A 13,923-nucleotide genomic window follows, 5' to 3' on the forward strand; every position below is an offset into this window, starting at 1 on the left:
AGCTGCATTGAGTGGATTGTGTGAAATAAAGCTGTTTGCTGAGATTTTAAACATGCAGTTTATTATTATGATCTCAATTCAGTATTCAATTATGCATTCATCAAACCCAATAAATCACTTGTAGGTGGGGTCCTGTTATACTGGTGTCTCATTGGTATGCACTGTGTACACTTGTATGATCTCAGTGCATTCATTTCCAGTGGAACACAGCTATTTACTCTCAACATAATGATATAACACTCATTCATCAGTCAGAGGGCTTTTCAGTCTGCTGGGACGTTTTGTTGTTTTAATTGGCAACTGACAGGAAGATCGCTCCCACATTGGCATCTCCATTAAAAGGCTTTGCCTGATGCACAGGGAGATGCTTCAGTAGCATAGTCTGATAGTTCATGCGTATATGTTTATGACTGATACCAGCCTCATGTGGTGCTAAAATGCAAACTAGCATAAACATTAGCTTAGCTTAGCATAAAGACTGGAAATGGGGTGAATACAGGCATGATCTGATGTGATGTGTTGGTGCTGTTCCTGGATCATCAAAACTATTGTTGGTCCAGGTTCAACATTGCAAGTGATCATTTGCATAATCATGATGTCATAGTTTTGCTTCCTGTAAATACCCTCACCTCATAACCATAAAGACAACCCTAACTATAACCTGATCACATCCCGAAGCCTAACCCTGGCACTTAACTTCCCCCTTTTCAGGGTTTTTCTTGAGTGAACATCAGCAGATTTTTCCATGTCGTAAAACTATGACATCATAACAATGTGATTGGTCACTTCTAACCTGGACCAACATTGACTATGATGATTCTGGCACAACACCAACACTGGGATCAGGTACAGCTGAATACAGGGCTGCTATGTTAGTGTGCACAGCAAGAAAAAATAATAATCCTGAGCTAGTTTTGTGGTGGTCAACAAAAGGGAACCAGCTGAAAGTTGAAATCTAAACAGATGCACATAATCATATATCTGAAAGGTCTGGAGAAAAGCTTGAAGTTTTTTATCATCATTCAAAGATTTTTTTGGTTGTTGCTTGCTGAGGGTAGTTTCCTGTGTATTTGTTTATTAAAGATAAGAATGTTTAGCTCAGATTATATTAGCTGCTGTTATAGTAAAAAGGAAAGAAAGAAACAAAAAAAAAAAAATCAACTTCACACAATTTTTTGTCCATATGAAGGATAGTTTTTCAGTTTACTTACTCTAACACTGACACATGAAGACGTCCACCCAGGGTCTCCCAATCTATCCACAAATGCATTCACATGACTTGTTGACCTGTGACAAACATGGACAGGTCTACTGGCAGCAAAGTGGCATTCAAAGCAGCAGTGTGTGTGTGTGTGTGTGTGTGTGTGGTAGGAAGAGCACTGTAATATAAATTTAAAAATGTGTGAACATAACTCACAGCGTCAGTGTTTAATAGGGGGAAAAGCTGGCTGGAAAAGGGGCGACTGGGTCAGTCAATGGACTTACCAGTATCACGAATCCATCATTACAGCACAGCAAGATCTCAGATTAATATTAACTGCATATTTCATTAAAGGTTACATTTTCAATTCTAAATTAATTTGCTCCATAGATGAAGGTTGTATCCTTTCAGATGCTAGCAGATGCCCGCCCCTCCCTGAGCCTGGACCTGACGGAGGTTTCTTCCTTTTAAAAGGGAGTTTTTCCTCCCCACTGTCACCAGGGGGTGGTCTGATTATTGGTGTTTCTCTGTATTATTTTAGGGTCTTTACCTTACAACATAAAGCGCCTCACAACTGTTGGTGTGATTTGGTGCTATATAAATATAATTGTATTGAAATGAATTAATATTGCTATTTTGAGCCTAACTCAATATCATTTCTTTAAATGTATTAAATATTATAAATTAATCTCTAGTGTTCAAAAACATAGAGACTTCTGATATCTTCTCTATGGGTCTAACAACGGTGTATATAGATAAAATAACCAGTACAGTAGCAGCTGGAGTAAAGCAGGATGCTTCAGGCAAAGATGAAGTGCAGACCAACCTGGTGTTCCTGCACCAATGAACATCACACAAACGTAATAAAGTAAAAATATTTTTATTTGTGCAACTTTACTACTGTGCCGATCTGTGCTTTTCTACGTGAGACTTGAAGACGACGTCTTTTACAAATGGCGACGCTTCTTTCCCACAAAAATCACTGGTTAGTAGGCGACGCTAATCTGTTAACCAATGCATGCAAGGTGTGAAGCAGAAGTTGCCATGGCAGTGCATCCCAGTAAGAGGTTATAGTTATTAAGTTTCTAGCCACCTTTCCCACAACTGAACACCCAGAGTTGAACCTGAAGTTACCCGAGGCTGATATTACAGGCCTCCGATTATGAACCAAAGATTGGTGTCTTTTCAAGAAAAGAAGTGACAAAATGTATCACCAGTGATACCTGTATTTATAAGTACATGAAGTTTGTTAGAGAGCAAACACTCCCCAAAAGAAATTCTAATTGTAGTTTTCTTCTCTTCAAAGAGGCTGACTGACTCTGACAAGTATTAAACATCCACCTTCAGGCAGTTAAACAACAGATCCCGGGAATGCTTCATTCAAAAAGCAATAACAGCTATTGTAAATAATTTCTACACCCTCACATGATTTCCTCATGTAATTCCACAAACAGCGCTTCATTTTCTTCAATTTCTCCTACTCGAGTGCCTGGTACTTTGAAGTGATACAACAGCGAACCATTCTCCCAAACTGTTGTCAAGCTGGAGGCGTCCAAGCGTGCTTGAAAGTGCAAATTAGGTTCAGGTATTTGCAAAAGGCCGTACAGGTTGCAAGGACGTGCTTGCCCTGGATTGCAGTCACTGGATTAACAAAGTCATTAAAAAGCGTGGAAATACTACAGAGGGAACACTCTTACAACTACTACATAATATTTTAATGGAAATAGAGTTTTGATGAGGAGCAGATGGTGTGTTTGAGTTTAAAAGGGTTTGTGCTTGGAGTCATAAATCCATAGCCTGAGGAAGTCTCTGACAAAAATGCAATAAAAATGATAATGAACACAGTCCCGTGTGAAAGGCTTAAACAATTTATTACACAAGTGCTTCCTCAAACTTGCAGAGCTGTATGTGATATACTCGCGAGGTACGCAAATCAGGACTGGTTTGATTGTGGTTTGACTTCTTGTTTTTCATTTCAAGCCTGTCACTGATAATAAATTCATTCGGTTTTCATCCATGGTTGATTTAGGCACTCTGTTTGGAATTTTAGCTTCAGTCCAGCTGGATTCAGTCTCTCAAACCAGGTATGAGGGTAAGTCTTGTGACAAAGAAGAGGGTTAGATGTCTTTGGGAAAACCAACATGGTGCTCTGTGACAGGGGTGTCAAATGTAAGGCCCGTGGGCCAGATTCAGCCTGAGAAAGACTCCAATCTGGCCCACCTGAATGCTTTGAAAAATGTGAAGGAAGATATAAAGTTTTGACTTTTAACTATATTTTCTATCGTGTAATTAGAAACTTTCAGTTTTATGATCACGGGATGGTGTGGACTCGAGCTACCAGGACTTTTTCTGTACACGTTTATTCCTTGCAAATTGAGCCCAGAGTCCAGATTTATTTCATGTACTACAGCAGCATTTCTATATCATGTAGAAAAATTACATACTGTTATAATTGCACTTCCTTTCCTTTTATTAAGATTTTGGCGGGATTAAATGTGCAGATAAACTTCTGCTCTGCTCTGTTTGCCGTGTGATTTACAAGTCATTAGCCTGTGAATGTGCAGTCTCCCTTGGTTTCTCACTCAGATCCACCCCTCGCATGTCATCTCTGCTTTGAAAACACCACGAAAGCAACAGAAAACACTCAGCTTGACGCTTCACAATGGGACCTCGCTGACCACTGTGTGATGCCATAGTCCAGTAACAACCAGCTCCTGGCTCTCTTCCTTCTGATTGGCTGCCACTCACCTGGCTTTGCAATCAGAACCTGGTGATGGTGAGCGCCGCTGCTTCTTGCTGTTGTAGAAACAGAAACTCTGAAAAACATGGTTGGTATTGTACACATTGCAATTACCCCAGTACCTTTTCTTTGCCTCTATGAGTAGTTCCCTCTTTTATTAAAAAAACTATATAAGTGGAGTGAATTTTTTCATAACTCATCCACCTGGATACTGGAGTTAGGGGCGTGACCAAGTCAACAAGTCTCAAGGATCGCTCTATGTCCTTTAATCAAAGTTGCACACAGTATTCACCTAATGGGTCTTCACCCATAGTGTACTCATGATCAATGGCCAGGTCACGTTCGTCATTTTCAATGGATTCATTAGTTCTGCCTCTCATTTTACTTTTAAATACTGTAGGAACCACAAGTAAGCCTGCGGTGTGATGGGGTGATACAGTACTATGAGCTCTTTAAGATTTTGTAATTTAGGACAATGATCTTAAAGTTGTTTCTGGATTTAACAGCTGGCCAGCAAAGAGGAGCCAATATGTGCAATATATACTCATTCTCAGTGTTGGGTAAGTTACTTTAAATTAGTAACTTAGTTACATTACTAGTTACTTCTCTAAAAAAGTAACTCAGTTACTTCAAGTTACTCGTTACTTTCAAAGTAACTAGTTACTAGGGAAAGTAACTTTGGTTTTACTCAGAATTCTCTTGTTAATGTGTTGCTTCTGTAACTGGATACCAGCCAGACTGCCAGTCTTCTAGCTTGCTTACTTGCCACAAGTGCACTGTGCCACCTACCAATAGAAAGGAAAAAATAATGTGCACATTTCCATGAGAGAAATCCCACGCCTGGACCGTCGTTGACCGCCGCCATGATTCTAGCCTGCTTTTTACATCCAACACAAAAACTGCAGTTGTGGTGCTTTTGATTGTACTCAGAACTCGGAAATTCTGCCTTCTGAATAGGAAGATGTAGGTAACACCAGACTGCAGATGAGCTGCATACAGAGCTGGACTGGGACAAAAAAAATCGTCCCGGCATTTTGACTACAGACCGCCCACCATTATAGGAAAAATCATAAAGCCTTTGAATGAAAACAAACACTGTTGTGACAGTGATGTACACTGTTCTGATGGTATATATGTATCAATCTATCAATTGTTTGTTGTAAGACTCGGATAATTATTTTTTTAAAAGCGAGACATTTTAAATGAGAATAATAAAGAAAAGTATTTCCTTGTCCCCCCCTTTCCCTGTTAATGCCCTACCTGGCCCCCTGGCAAAACTTTGCTAGACCCGCCCCTGCACAGTTACCAGCTGTCAGCTACTTAGAAAAGGATCCTGGTGTTATTTGTCTCTCAGAAACAGCTCATAACTTCCCTTCAACTCATTCATGTCACCTAAAAGGTAAACCTGTTTCTACATCACCTGTTCAGCTCTGATGATTCAGTAAGAACATCTCCTGGTTTCATCTTCATGTTTCCCTCTCACCAGATAACCAAACCGATATCATGACCAGCAGCTTTACAGCTGTGGCTCCAGCAAACATCAGCTGATACTAGAAATTAATATTAAATAAATTCTAACAACAGCTGATCAAGCTTAAACGTGCTGCTGTTGTTTAACGCGACATCCGCTGGTTTCCTCTTTCTGGCGCAAAGTGGGCGATAAATAAACAAGAGAGAAAAGCCGATCAGCTGATCATTGATCAGTTTCGTGATTGAAGTAGAAACGGGAGAGGAGAGAATGAGAGAAGAAGAGGCAGCTGTGCAGCTCCAGCTTTGTGTCTTTTTCATTGTAGCTGAAGTCCGGGACAAACTGTGGTCCTTTTCACCTCAGTACGAAACGCGTAATATTTTCTCTGAATACCAGACGATTCTGTTTTTTAGGGGACGGTTGGCAACTCTAATAATTAACCGTATGAACAAAATAAAGTTCAACATCAGTAACATAGCACCCACCCAGCTGTGAAACTCCGTCATGCTAGCTAGCACGCAGTACGAAAAAGTCAGCATACCGAGAATAAACTCCACCTAAACTTGGTTTATATCTGACTCCGATAGACTGCAGGTCATAACTTCTTACCTGAAGTTCAGTTCACCTGACACGCGGACCGGCGGCCGCTTCGAGTCTCTCCTCTTGCCTCCCCTTTCCTTCATCCACCTGCTGGCCTCCACCACTTGCTAATGTTATTGAATCTGTGGAAGCTCCGCGCGATATCCACCACACGAAGTAACGAGTAACGAGCCTATCTAAATCCCAGTAACGAGTAACGCGTTCCTGGTTTTGGCATAATAACTAGTTACCGTGCTCGTTACCACAATAATAACGTAGTTACTGTAACGCGTTACTTCCAACACTGCTCATTCTTGCCCCTGTCTGTACTCTCACTGTAAAATTTTGGATCAGCTGAAGGCTTTTTAGGGAGTTTTTGGGACAGCCTGATAATAATAAATTACAGTAGTCCAGCAAGACTTAATAAATGCACTAGTTTTATGGCATCATTCTGAAACAGGATGTTTCTACTTTTAGAGATATTGTGTAAATGGAAGAAAGCAGTCCTACATACTAGTTTGATATGCACATTAAAAATGGTTCCAATATTTCTCACAGTGTTACTGGAGGCCAAGGTGATGAGATGAGATGAGATAAGATAAGATAAGATAAGATAAGATAAGATGAGATGAGATAAGACTTTATTGAGCCCATGACGGGGAAATTTTTTGCGTTACCTCAGCTCAGGTACAGATAGCAGAAGAAAAATATAAAAAATAAAAATAAAATACATACAAATATAAAATAAGTAAGATAATACACTATGGTAGTATACACAGTATGTGATTATTGATATGGTTGTGGAAATATGCAAGACATAAACTGCATAGCTTAACATAATATCCTCAGGTTTGTCTGAAATTAGAAGTAGGAAATTAGAGGTCATGCAGGGGTTTATGTCTCATAAGCATTCCTGTAGTTTAACCAGTTGGTTGTAATAACCTGTGAATTGAGGGCGATTGTGGACGAGCTACCACATCACCGACTGTTTGGTTAACTGACCATCCCAGAAATTTGGGCTTTATAAGTCTGGTGGTTTGCCTTATTTAGGAAACATATCCTTCTGTGTGCTGCACTGATACTGTTCAAGAATACAGCTTGCTAACAAGCTAGCTAACATTAACTGATAAATTAGCATTCCACCTTTCATCAGTCCAAAAAAATTCGACATGATTGTGGTCAAAACACTAACATAGAAGCTTCAAAACTAATGGGTGATGTCACAGTGATGTGCAATTCATATTTTATATCTATAAAAACTATAATCTATAGCTGATAGTCTAATAGAACAGAAAAGATCGGAAACAGTGCCTTTAAAGCAGTCTGACAGTTGAGATTGTAGTTAACATGGATAACTTGTCAGTAGGCAAACCTCATTATTTGTCATTTTGTTTGGTATGAGCATCTACCATTGTAACATTTTAGGAAAACCATAATTGGCCCACTTTATATCCCGTTACTGCTCTAAAGGCATTCTAATAGCTGGGCCAATTGTTATCTCCAGTACTAAACAATAGCCATGCTGCTTGTGAACACCACCACTCACATTCAAAAAGCTCTTGAGTGGCTCTCTGTGAAGAAGCGCAGTCACTTTGTTTAAAATATATTCATTCCATGCAGATAAATTGAATCTTAGAGGAGTACCCTGGTAAGAACCCGCCTGTCAGCGGCGGTTTGACGCAGAGGTGCGCTTGTGAAGAGGTTTGATGCGACAACGTTCACAACACAAGGCCCTAGAGGAGTTTCAGAAGTGAGCGCCTCATATGTTTTCAGCATTTATCACAAAGGGAAGCCTCTCTCTCTCTCTCACATGCGCTTGAATTCCCCGAGGCACTGAAAACAAAGAATTTTATTTCCAGGCCTGTGTGTATGAGGTCCTGACCTTTGAGTTTAAATTAGAGATAAGTTTTAAACACATTTCTGTCAGTCATGGTCCATGTGTCGTTTCAGTTTATATATACAGTAAATATATATGTGTGTGCATGAATCAGGCCTAATCTCAGAGAGACAGATATGTGTTGGTTAATGGTGCAGTGAAAGGCATAAATAGGAACACACTTTGAATGTGAATCTGGTTCAGAAAAGATTTTTTCAAATCCATCTTTTTGATCCTTTTTTGTTTGGTGACTCTGTTATCTTTGTTGTGCCTCCTCTCTGTGCCTGCAGAGAGCTCGGTGTGGAAAGCCAAGCACATCACGATTTATGTTTTTATTATTGCTTCAGATGGCATATGCCCAAAGCCCAAAGAAGGACCATGGCTGGTGGGCTTACTCCTCCTTTGACAACTGATGCCTGCCAGAGCGACACTGTTGATCAGAGCAACGACGGATGTCGTCACAAGTCACAAAAACATCTCCATCAAAAGGAAAAAAAAAAAAAACAATAAGTAAAGACACGATGTAAGAGTTTGTCTGAGTCCTTTTTATTGGGAGGCAATGCCACATTAAATTCTTGACAATACTGGGTGTTTAAACAGCCTCAGGAATTACAGGTGTATGGCCAGTTTAAAAGGAAAATGGATAAAAATAGAGACATCAATCGCTGTACTAGGGTAAAAAACCAAAAGACCAAAAACACATAATAAACATACTCACGGAATGATATTTTTGGTATAGTAACAAACAAAAAATGTGAAAAAATGTTCACATGATAAATGAGCAAAGTGATAAAAAACACGGAGCAAACAAAGATAAATCATCACGTGCAGTGAAACAGTCACAGAAGTGGAACTCTGAGGTCAGTTTGATCTTGTTTCGCACAACAGGACCCTGTCAGGTATCTCACATTAACTCACACAACACACTCGGGCTCAGCACTGTCGGGACAGAGAACAGGCAATCTTACACTGGCACCTGAAGAGTTAATAAAAAAAAAGGACAAAATAAATACGGAAGCTAAAAAGATGTAAACATAAAAAAAAATACCCCGACCGATCCCTCACTACCGAATACTCACCCAACGTGTTTATAAAAAAAAGAAGAAGCAGAGAATGGTCGTTTCTCAGCGGAACAAAAAGATTTATTTTTGTTGCCGTTTTGTTCTTTCTGAAGACGAGGACAGGTCTGCTGTGGTACTCAGATCACTGAAGGGCTGACAGTCCTGCACCTTCTGGTCTGGCATTCCTCCCCAGAGAGAAATGACAAAACAACAACAGTAACGCAAAGAAAAAAAAAAAATCATGTGGCTGCCTCTGCGTTTAAACAGGAAATTAATTTCCTATGACAAAACATCGATGAGTACAACCTGCCCTCACAGAGGACCTCACAGTGATGTGGGGTCATGAGCGGGGGGGATATTAAAGGATGCTATTGGATTTGCCATCAGTGATAAAGTGGCCAGTCAGTGCTCTCCACAGCCAATATGAGGAAGAGGTACGATCTTAGCTGAGCAAATTCTGAACTGTGAGTCTGTGAAGTTCATCTCTTTAAGGCATAATTCCAGTTTATTACAGCCTGGGCTTCAGACATCATTTCTGTGAACAACACCGCTCACAGAACATATCGACTTGGTCCTGCATAAAAGCCTTTTCATAAAACGTATTTACGTTATTATTGCTGTAAGGAGCGAAATCATGTTTGTGCACTTACACTTTACTGGTCAATCCAGAACATTAAAAAAAAATCTAATAACACTGAGGACTCCCATTCATGGGAGCTCTGGTTACATAGGGAGTACTTGTGAAATAATTTAGAATGAATGGGGCTCTATGTCATTGATTTTTTTTTTTTTTTTTTAGAATGGCTTTAAATAACTGATGTAGCTCAGTTTTTAGATATGTTATGGATTATGATTGTACAATTAGGAATGGCACAGCGTCACTTCAGGGCATCCATGATTCTGATTTCAGGAGGGAAACAAGCAGCAGCAGAGCATTTCTAGCAGCAGCCTCCTGATAGTGGTCATCTTCAAACTCAACAAAGTTTGTCTTTGTTATATAATCACAGTCTATCGCAGCTCGATGGACTTCAATGCCACAGCAAGATAGACGATACGGACAAAAGTAACATTTGAATTCGGGTGTGTTCAGTGCCATTACCACAGGTGTTTAAAATCAAACACCTATCCACGCCGTGTGCTTTTACACATGTTTGTAAAAGAATGGATCGGTCTAACGAGCTTGATGAATTTGAACGTGGTGCTGTAACAGGATGTGCCTGTTGCAGATTCCAGTTTGTTGAAACCATATCATACCTTATCCCATAAAAAGGAATGGAGAAAGCTGTATGACGCACATATTTCTTTCAATATGACACCTCACAACGATGCCGTAACAGGCTGACGTCAGCATATTGTAATAAAAACATTTTAGCCCTTGCTCTTCAGAGGGAGCCGCACTTTCTGAGTGTTCTTGTTTGTTTTTTGTCAAACAAGTCTCAGTGAAATATTGGCATCAAACTGCAAGCAAATGTAAAAACATGATTACATATAATTTGAAAAAGCTTTAGAGCGCTCAGCTTCTGGCCGTCAGTTGGCGAGATTGGCTCGCAACACAATAGAAATAGAAAATCTAGTCTATTGTGGTGAATGCAAAGCTGTCATGAGGCCTTAGAATAAAACATGATCCAATTCAGGACGGAAAAACAGCTTCTTGTTATCCTGCAGTTATAGCATGAATGTAGGATGATGTTCAAAATGAAACAGAAGCCACAAACATCACTAAATTAAGCCCATGATGCGACCCTAATATAAATGCGGTCGTCATCATAAAGATGAGTTCAGACTGAACGTGAAGCTAAACTAGCGCCTGGAGCTATGATTCAGCTGCTAGTCCCAGACATAGAAAATTAAACTACTCCTTTACCTTTATGAAGTGCAGTTGTAGGCTCGCGGGATAAGTTTAATGATGTTAACACATCTTTGAGCATTTATTTAGGAAGTTTTGGAAATGATGAAAATATATATAAAATGTCGTCAAGGGCTTTAGTATAAAAGTCTTGGCATTCGCTTACAAAGGCTAATTCGCTCATCTTTTTGCTAGTCTCAAGGCCACTCACATCCATGACCAAACTTGAGGAGTTTTCTTCATTTGGTGATGTTAGATTGACTTTGCTTTTCTGTATTTTTGTCGTACAAGATTGAATATGACAGCATATGGTGTCCAACAAGCAGGAGACTGACTGGCATTTCTCCACGGTGTTGGGAAAAAACAATAACAAATGCCATTTTGTACATTCAGCAATGCTGTATATTAACATTTCTTTTTTTTGTTTTGATTGATTTGTAACACATTACTGGCAATTCAGCAATCCATGTTGAAAATGTGGGTGCTTTAAGGCAGAAGTTCCAAGCAACATTCATCTTGAGGACGACACAAGCTGGTCCACTTTTCCTTGAGCACTGATTTCAGTGCATGCATCTGCAGTTTGCATACGCTGGATGTTCATGTGCTGTGTGTGCATAATATTCTCCACATGCACAGGCTGATTCAAGGGTGTATTCTCAGAGACGTTTGCATTCCTATTAGCATGCATTGGGCCGCTTTGAAAAGTCAAGAGGACAATAAATAAAACAGGCTGACGTTGTGTGTAACAAGTGTCCTTCGGGTATCACTGGAGACATTGCCACCACCTGGTGTCTGTGTATCTTTGCCTTATTTATGAGTGCGTTGGAGTCTTCATTTATACTAGGAGGTGAGGGGGAGCAGCAGCCTACATCATCTCAAGATGCTTTGGTGCGTGTGTGTGTTTATACATTTCCACAGTGCCTTGATAAGGCCTTCTTCGCTGCTGCTTTGTAGTGTCCTCAGAGATTATGCCGATGTTCTCAGAGGGCTTTGGCACTGGTGGTGTGGGAAACTGTGTGTGACACTGGTTTCTGCGGGTAGCGGCTGTAGTAGTAAACCTGGAAGAGGATGGTGATGTCCACGAAGACCTGCAGCAGGCCGCAAATCCAGAACTGCACCGGAGCCTGGGTGAGGAGGAAGTACCCCGTTTTAAAGGTGTCACCACTGGTCCACATCAGAACCATCTTGATGCTTGATGGAAACAAGAAGAGAAGAAGAGAAAACAACATTAATATTGTAGCCCATTACTGTGACGTTACCATTCTGTATCATTATTTTGTTACCAGATTTACTGGAGTTAATTTTCTTTAACTTTTTAACTATTTTGAATGTTATTTTTCAAACAAGCACTTCTGACAACATGACAACAATGTTGTAGAGCTTTGTCATGCCTTCACCAGTCTTTGTTCAGTTTTTCTTTTTAGTACAAGTTGGCTAATCAAACCATACATTATTTCCTATTTAAAACATAATTAATAGACTTTAAAAGTCCCATAAAGAATCGTGCTGTGGTAATTCTCAATAAAAGCAAAGTGATTAGTAACAGGCTAGGTGTCTAGGGGTGCTGTTTGCCAAAGCTGCATCAGAAATGCTGTTAGTGACTATTCTCTTAAAGAAGGGAAACAGAAAATGCTGAGGTATGCCAAACTACACAAGAACTGGACTGAAAGTCGGTGGCAGCAGGTATGTACAGAGGATATCAGGAGGGAGGTATAACAGTGCCTAAAGACATCTATAGAGCACAGTTGCAGCTCTGTCATGGTTTGGGCTGCTTTTCAGCCAACAGTGTTGGCGATCTTATCAGAATTGATGGAATTATAAATGCGTAAAAGTACCATTAGATTCTGATCCACCAATTAATATCTGGAAAGTATAAGATTAGCAAAGGCTTAATTTGTTAGCATGACAATGATCCCAAACAAACTGCCAGTGCAGTAAAAACATACCCGGATATAATAACACAAAATTGAACACTATCGGTCATGGACTGGCATCCGGCAGAGCCTGGACCTCAACAGCAGTGTGGGATCATCTTGACAGAGATTTGAATAATCTACATCCAAAGAAGAGCTTTGGAAGAGAATGTACTTCAAGAAGCCTGGAGAACTATTCCAGAAGACTACCTTAAGAAATAAGACAGTTCAGTCTGTGTTGAGGAATGAAGAAGGACATACCAAATATTGACATTTGTACAAACTCTCTTTTTGCCTTTTATGCTGTATTTCCACATAATGTTGCACATGGGTGCAGCTATTTACTGAAACATTTTCCATCATCACAAGTAAGCATAAGGAAATGAGAGACTTTTTCCATAATATTGTAATTGCATCAACATGGTTGTTACAAAAACCAAACGTGTCCAAATGAAGTTTATTTGGCAAAAAATGTCATTAGGAAATAAAAACAGAATCCTGAGGAATATGTGCAAAATGTAACTGTTTAGTATTAATAAGTTCTAGACTGTTGATACAAAGTAAACCAAATTACTGATGGAATCATTTGTTCTCATATTGAACACTTTGGGTCTGTCCGCACATAAACTTCCACTTTAGCATTTTGACCAGACCTTTTATGCATCCTGGCTTCATTTCTACTTGGACTGAATTTTTTTACTCCATTTGGTCACCAAAACCACATGTTAATGACAGCAGGGCACGAGGTCAGAGAGATGCAGGCAGGAAAGAAATTGAAATATGACACAATAAGTACCAGGGGAAATTGAAGTAATGAATCTCTTCAGGTTGCATGCTTCTCATTAACTTTGCATCCCGTGGCACATTTCTAACTATAAAATTCTGCTTCCGGTTCATACCGAGCTGTTCACAGGGTGCACGTGAGACAATCCAGGCATGAATTCTGCAGTTATCGCTCTACAAGTGACTGGAGATGAGCGCCCACGTGACTTGGAAGAGCCAAAGTTCCTCTAAGCATAATCATCATTGTCTCACTGGCACTGGAAAGCACTGTGTACTCAACTAATGAGATGGAAAAGGAAGCCTAACAAGAGTCAGCGAAAAAAGAACAAAGGCCTGGGGTCTGAAAACACACTTTCTCATACATGTTATACTCTCCCAAGATAGAAAAACACATAATGTACAGCTGCGTATCAAGTAATGCAAGGACATCAGTTCAAATAGGTTTGTAAAGCTCTC

General features: G+C 39.9%; 1 protein-coding gene across 2 annotated transcripts in view; it reads right to left on the reverse strand.

Moving 5' to 3' along the window:
* Window positions 1–8,388: 8,388 nt before the first annotated feature.
* Window positions 8,389–13,923, reverse strand: part of LOC116315960 (solute carrier family 66 member 2) — a 38,814-nt gene continuing 33,279 nt past the window's right edge. For both annotated transcript variants that reach the window (XM_039605832.1, XM_031734411.2), the window contains one exon: window positions 8,389–11,962. In XM_039605832.1, coding sequence (XP_039461766.1) covers window positions 11,752–11,962 — 211 coding nt within the window. In that variant the 3' untranslated portion in view covers window positions 8,389–11,751. The remainder of the gene's footprint in view (window positions 11,963–13,923) is intronic.

Source organism: Oreochromis aureus, linkage group 22 (genome assembly GCF_013358895.1).
Source record: "Oreochromis aureus strain Israel breed Guangdong linkage group 22, ZZ_aureus, whole genome shotgun sequence".
NCBI classification, from domain to species: Eukaryota; Metazoa; Chordata; class Actinopteri; order Cichliformes; family Cichlidae; genus Oreochromis; species Oreochromis aureus.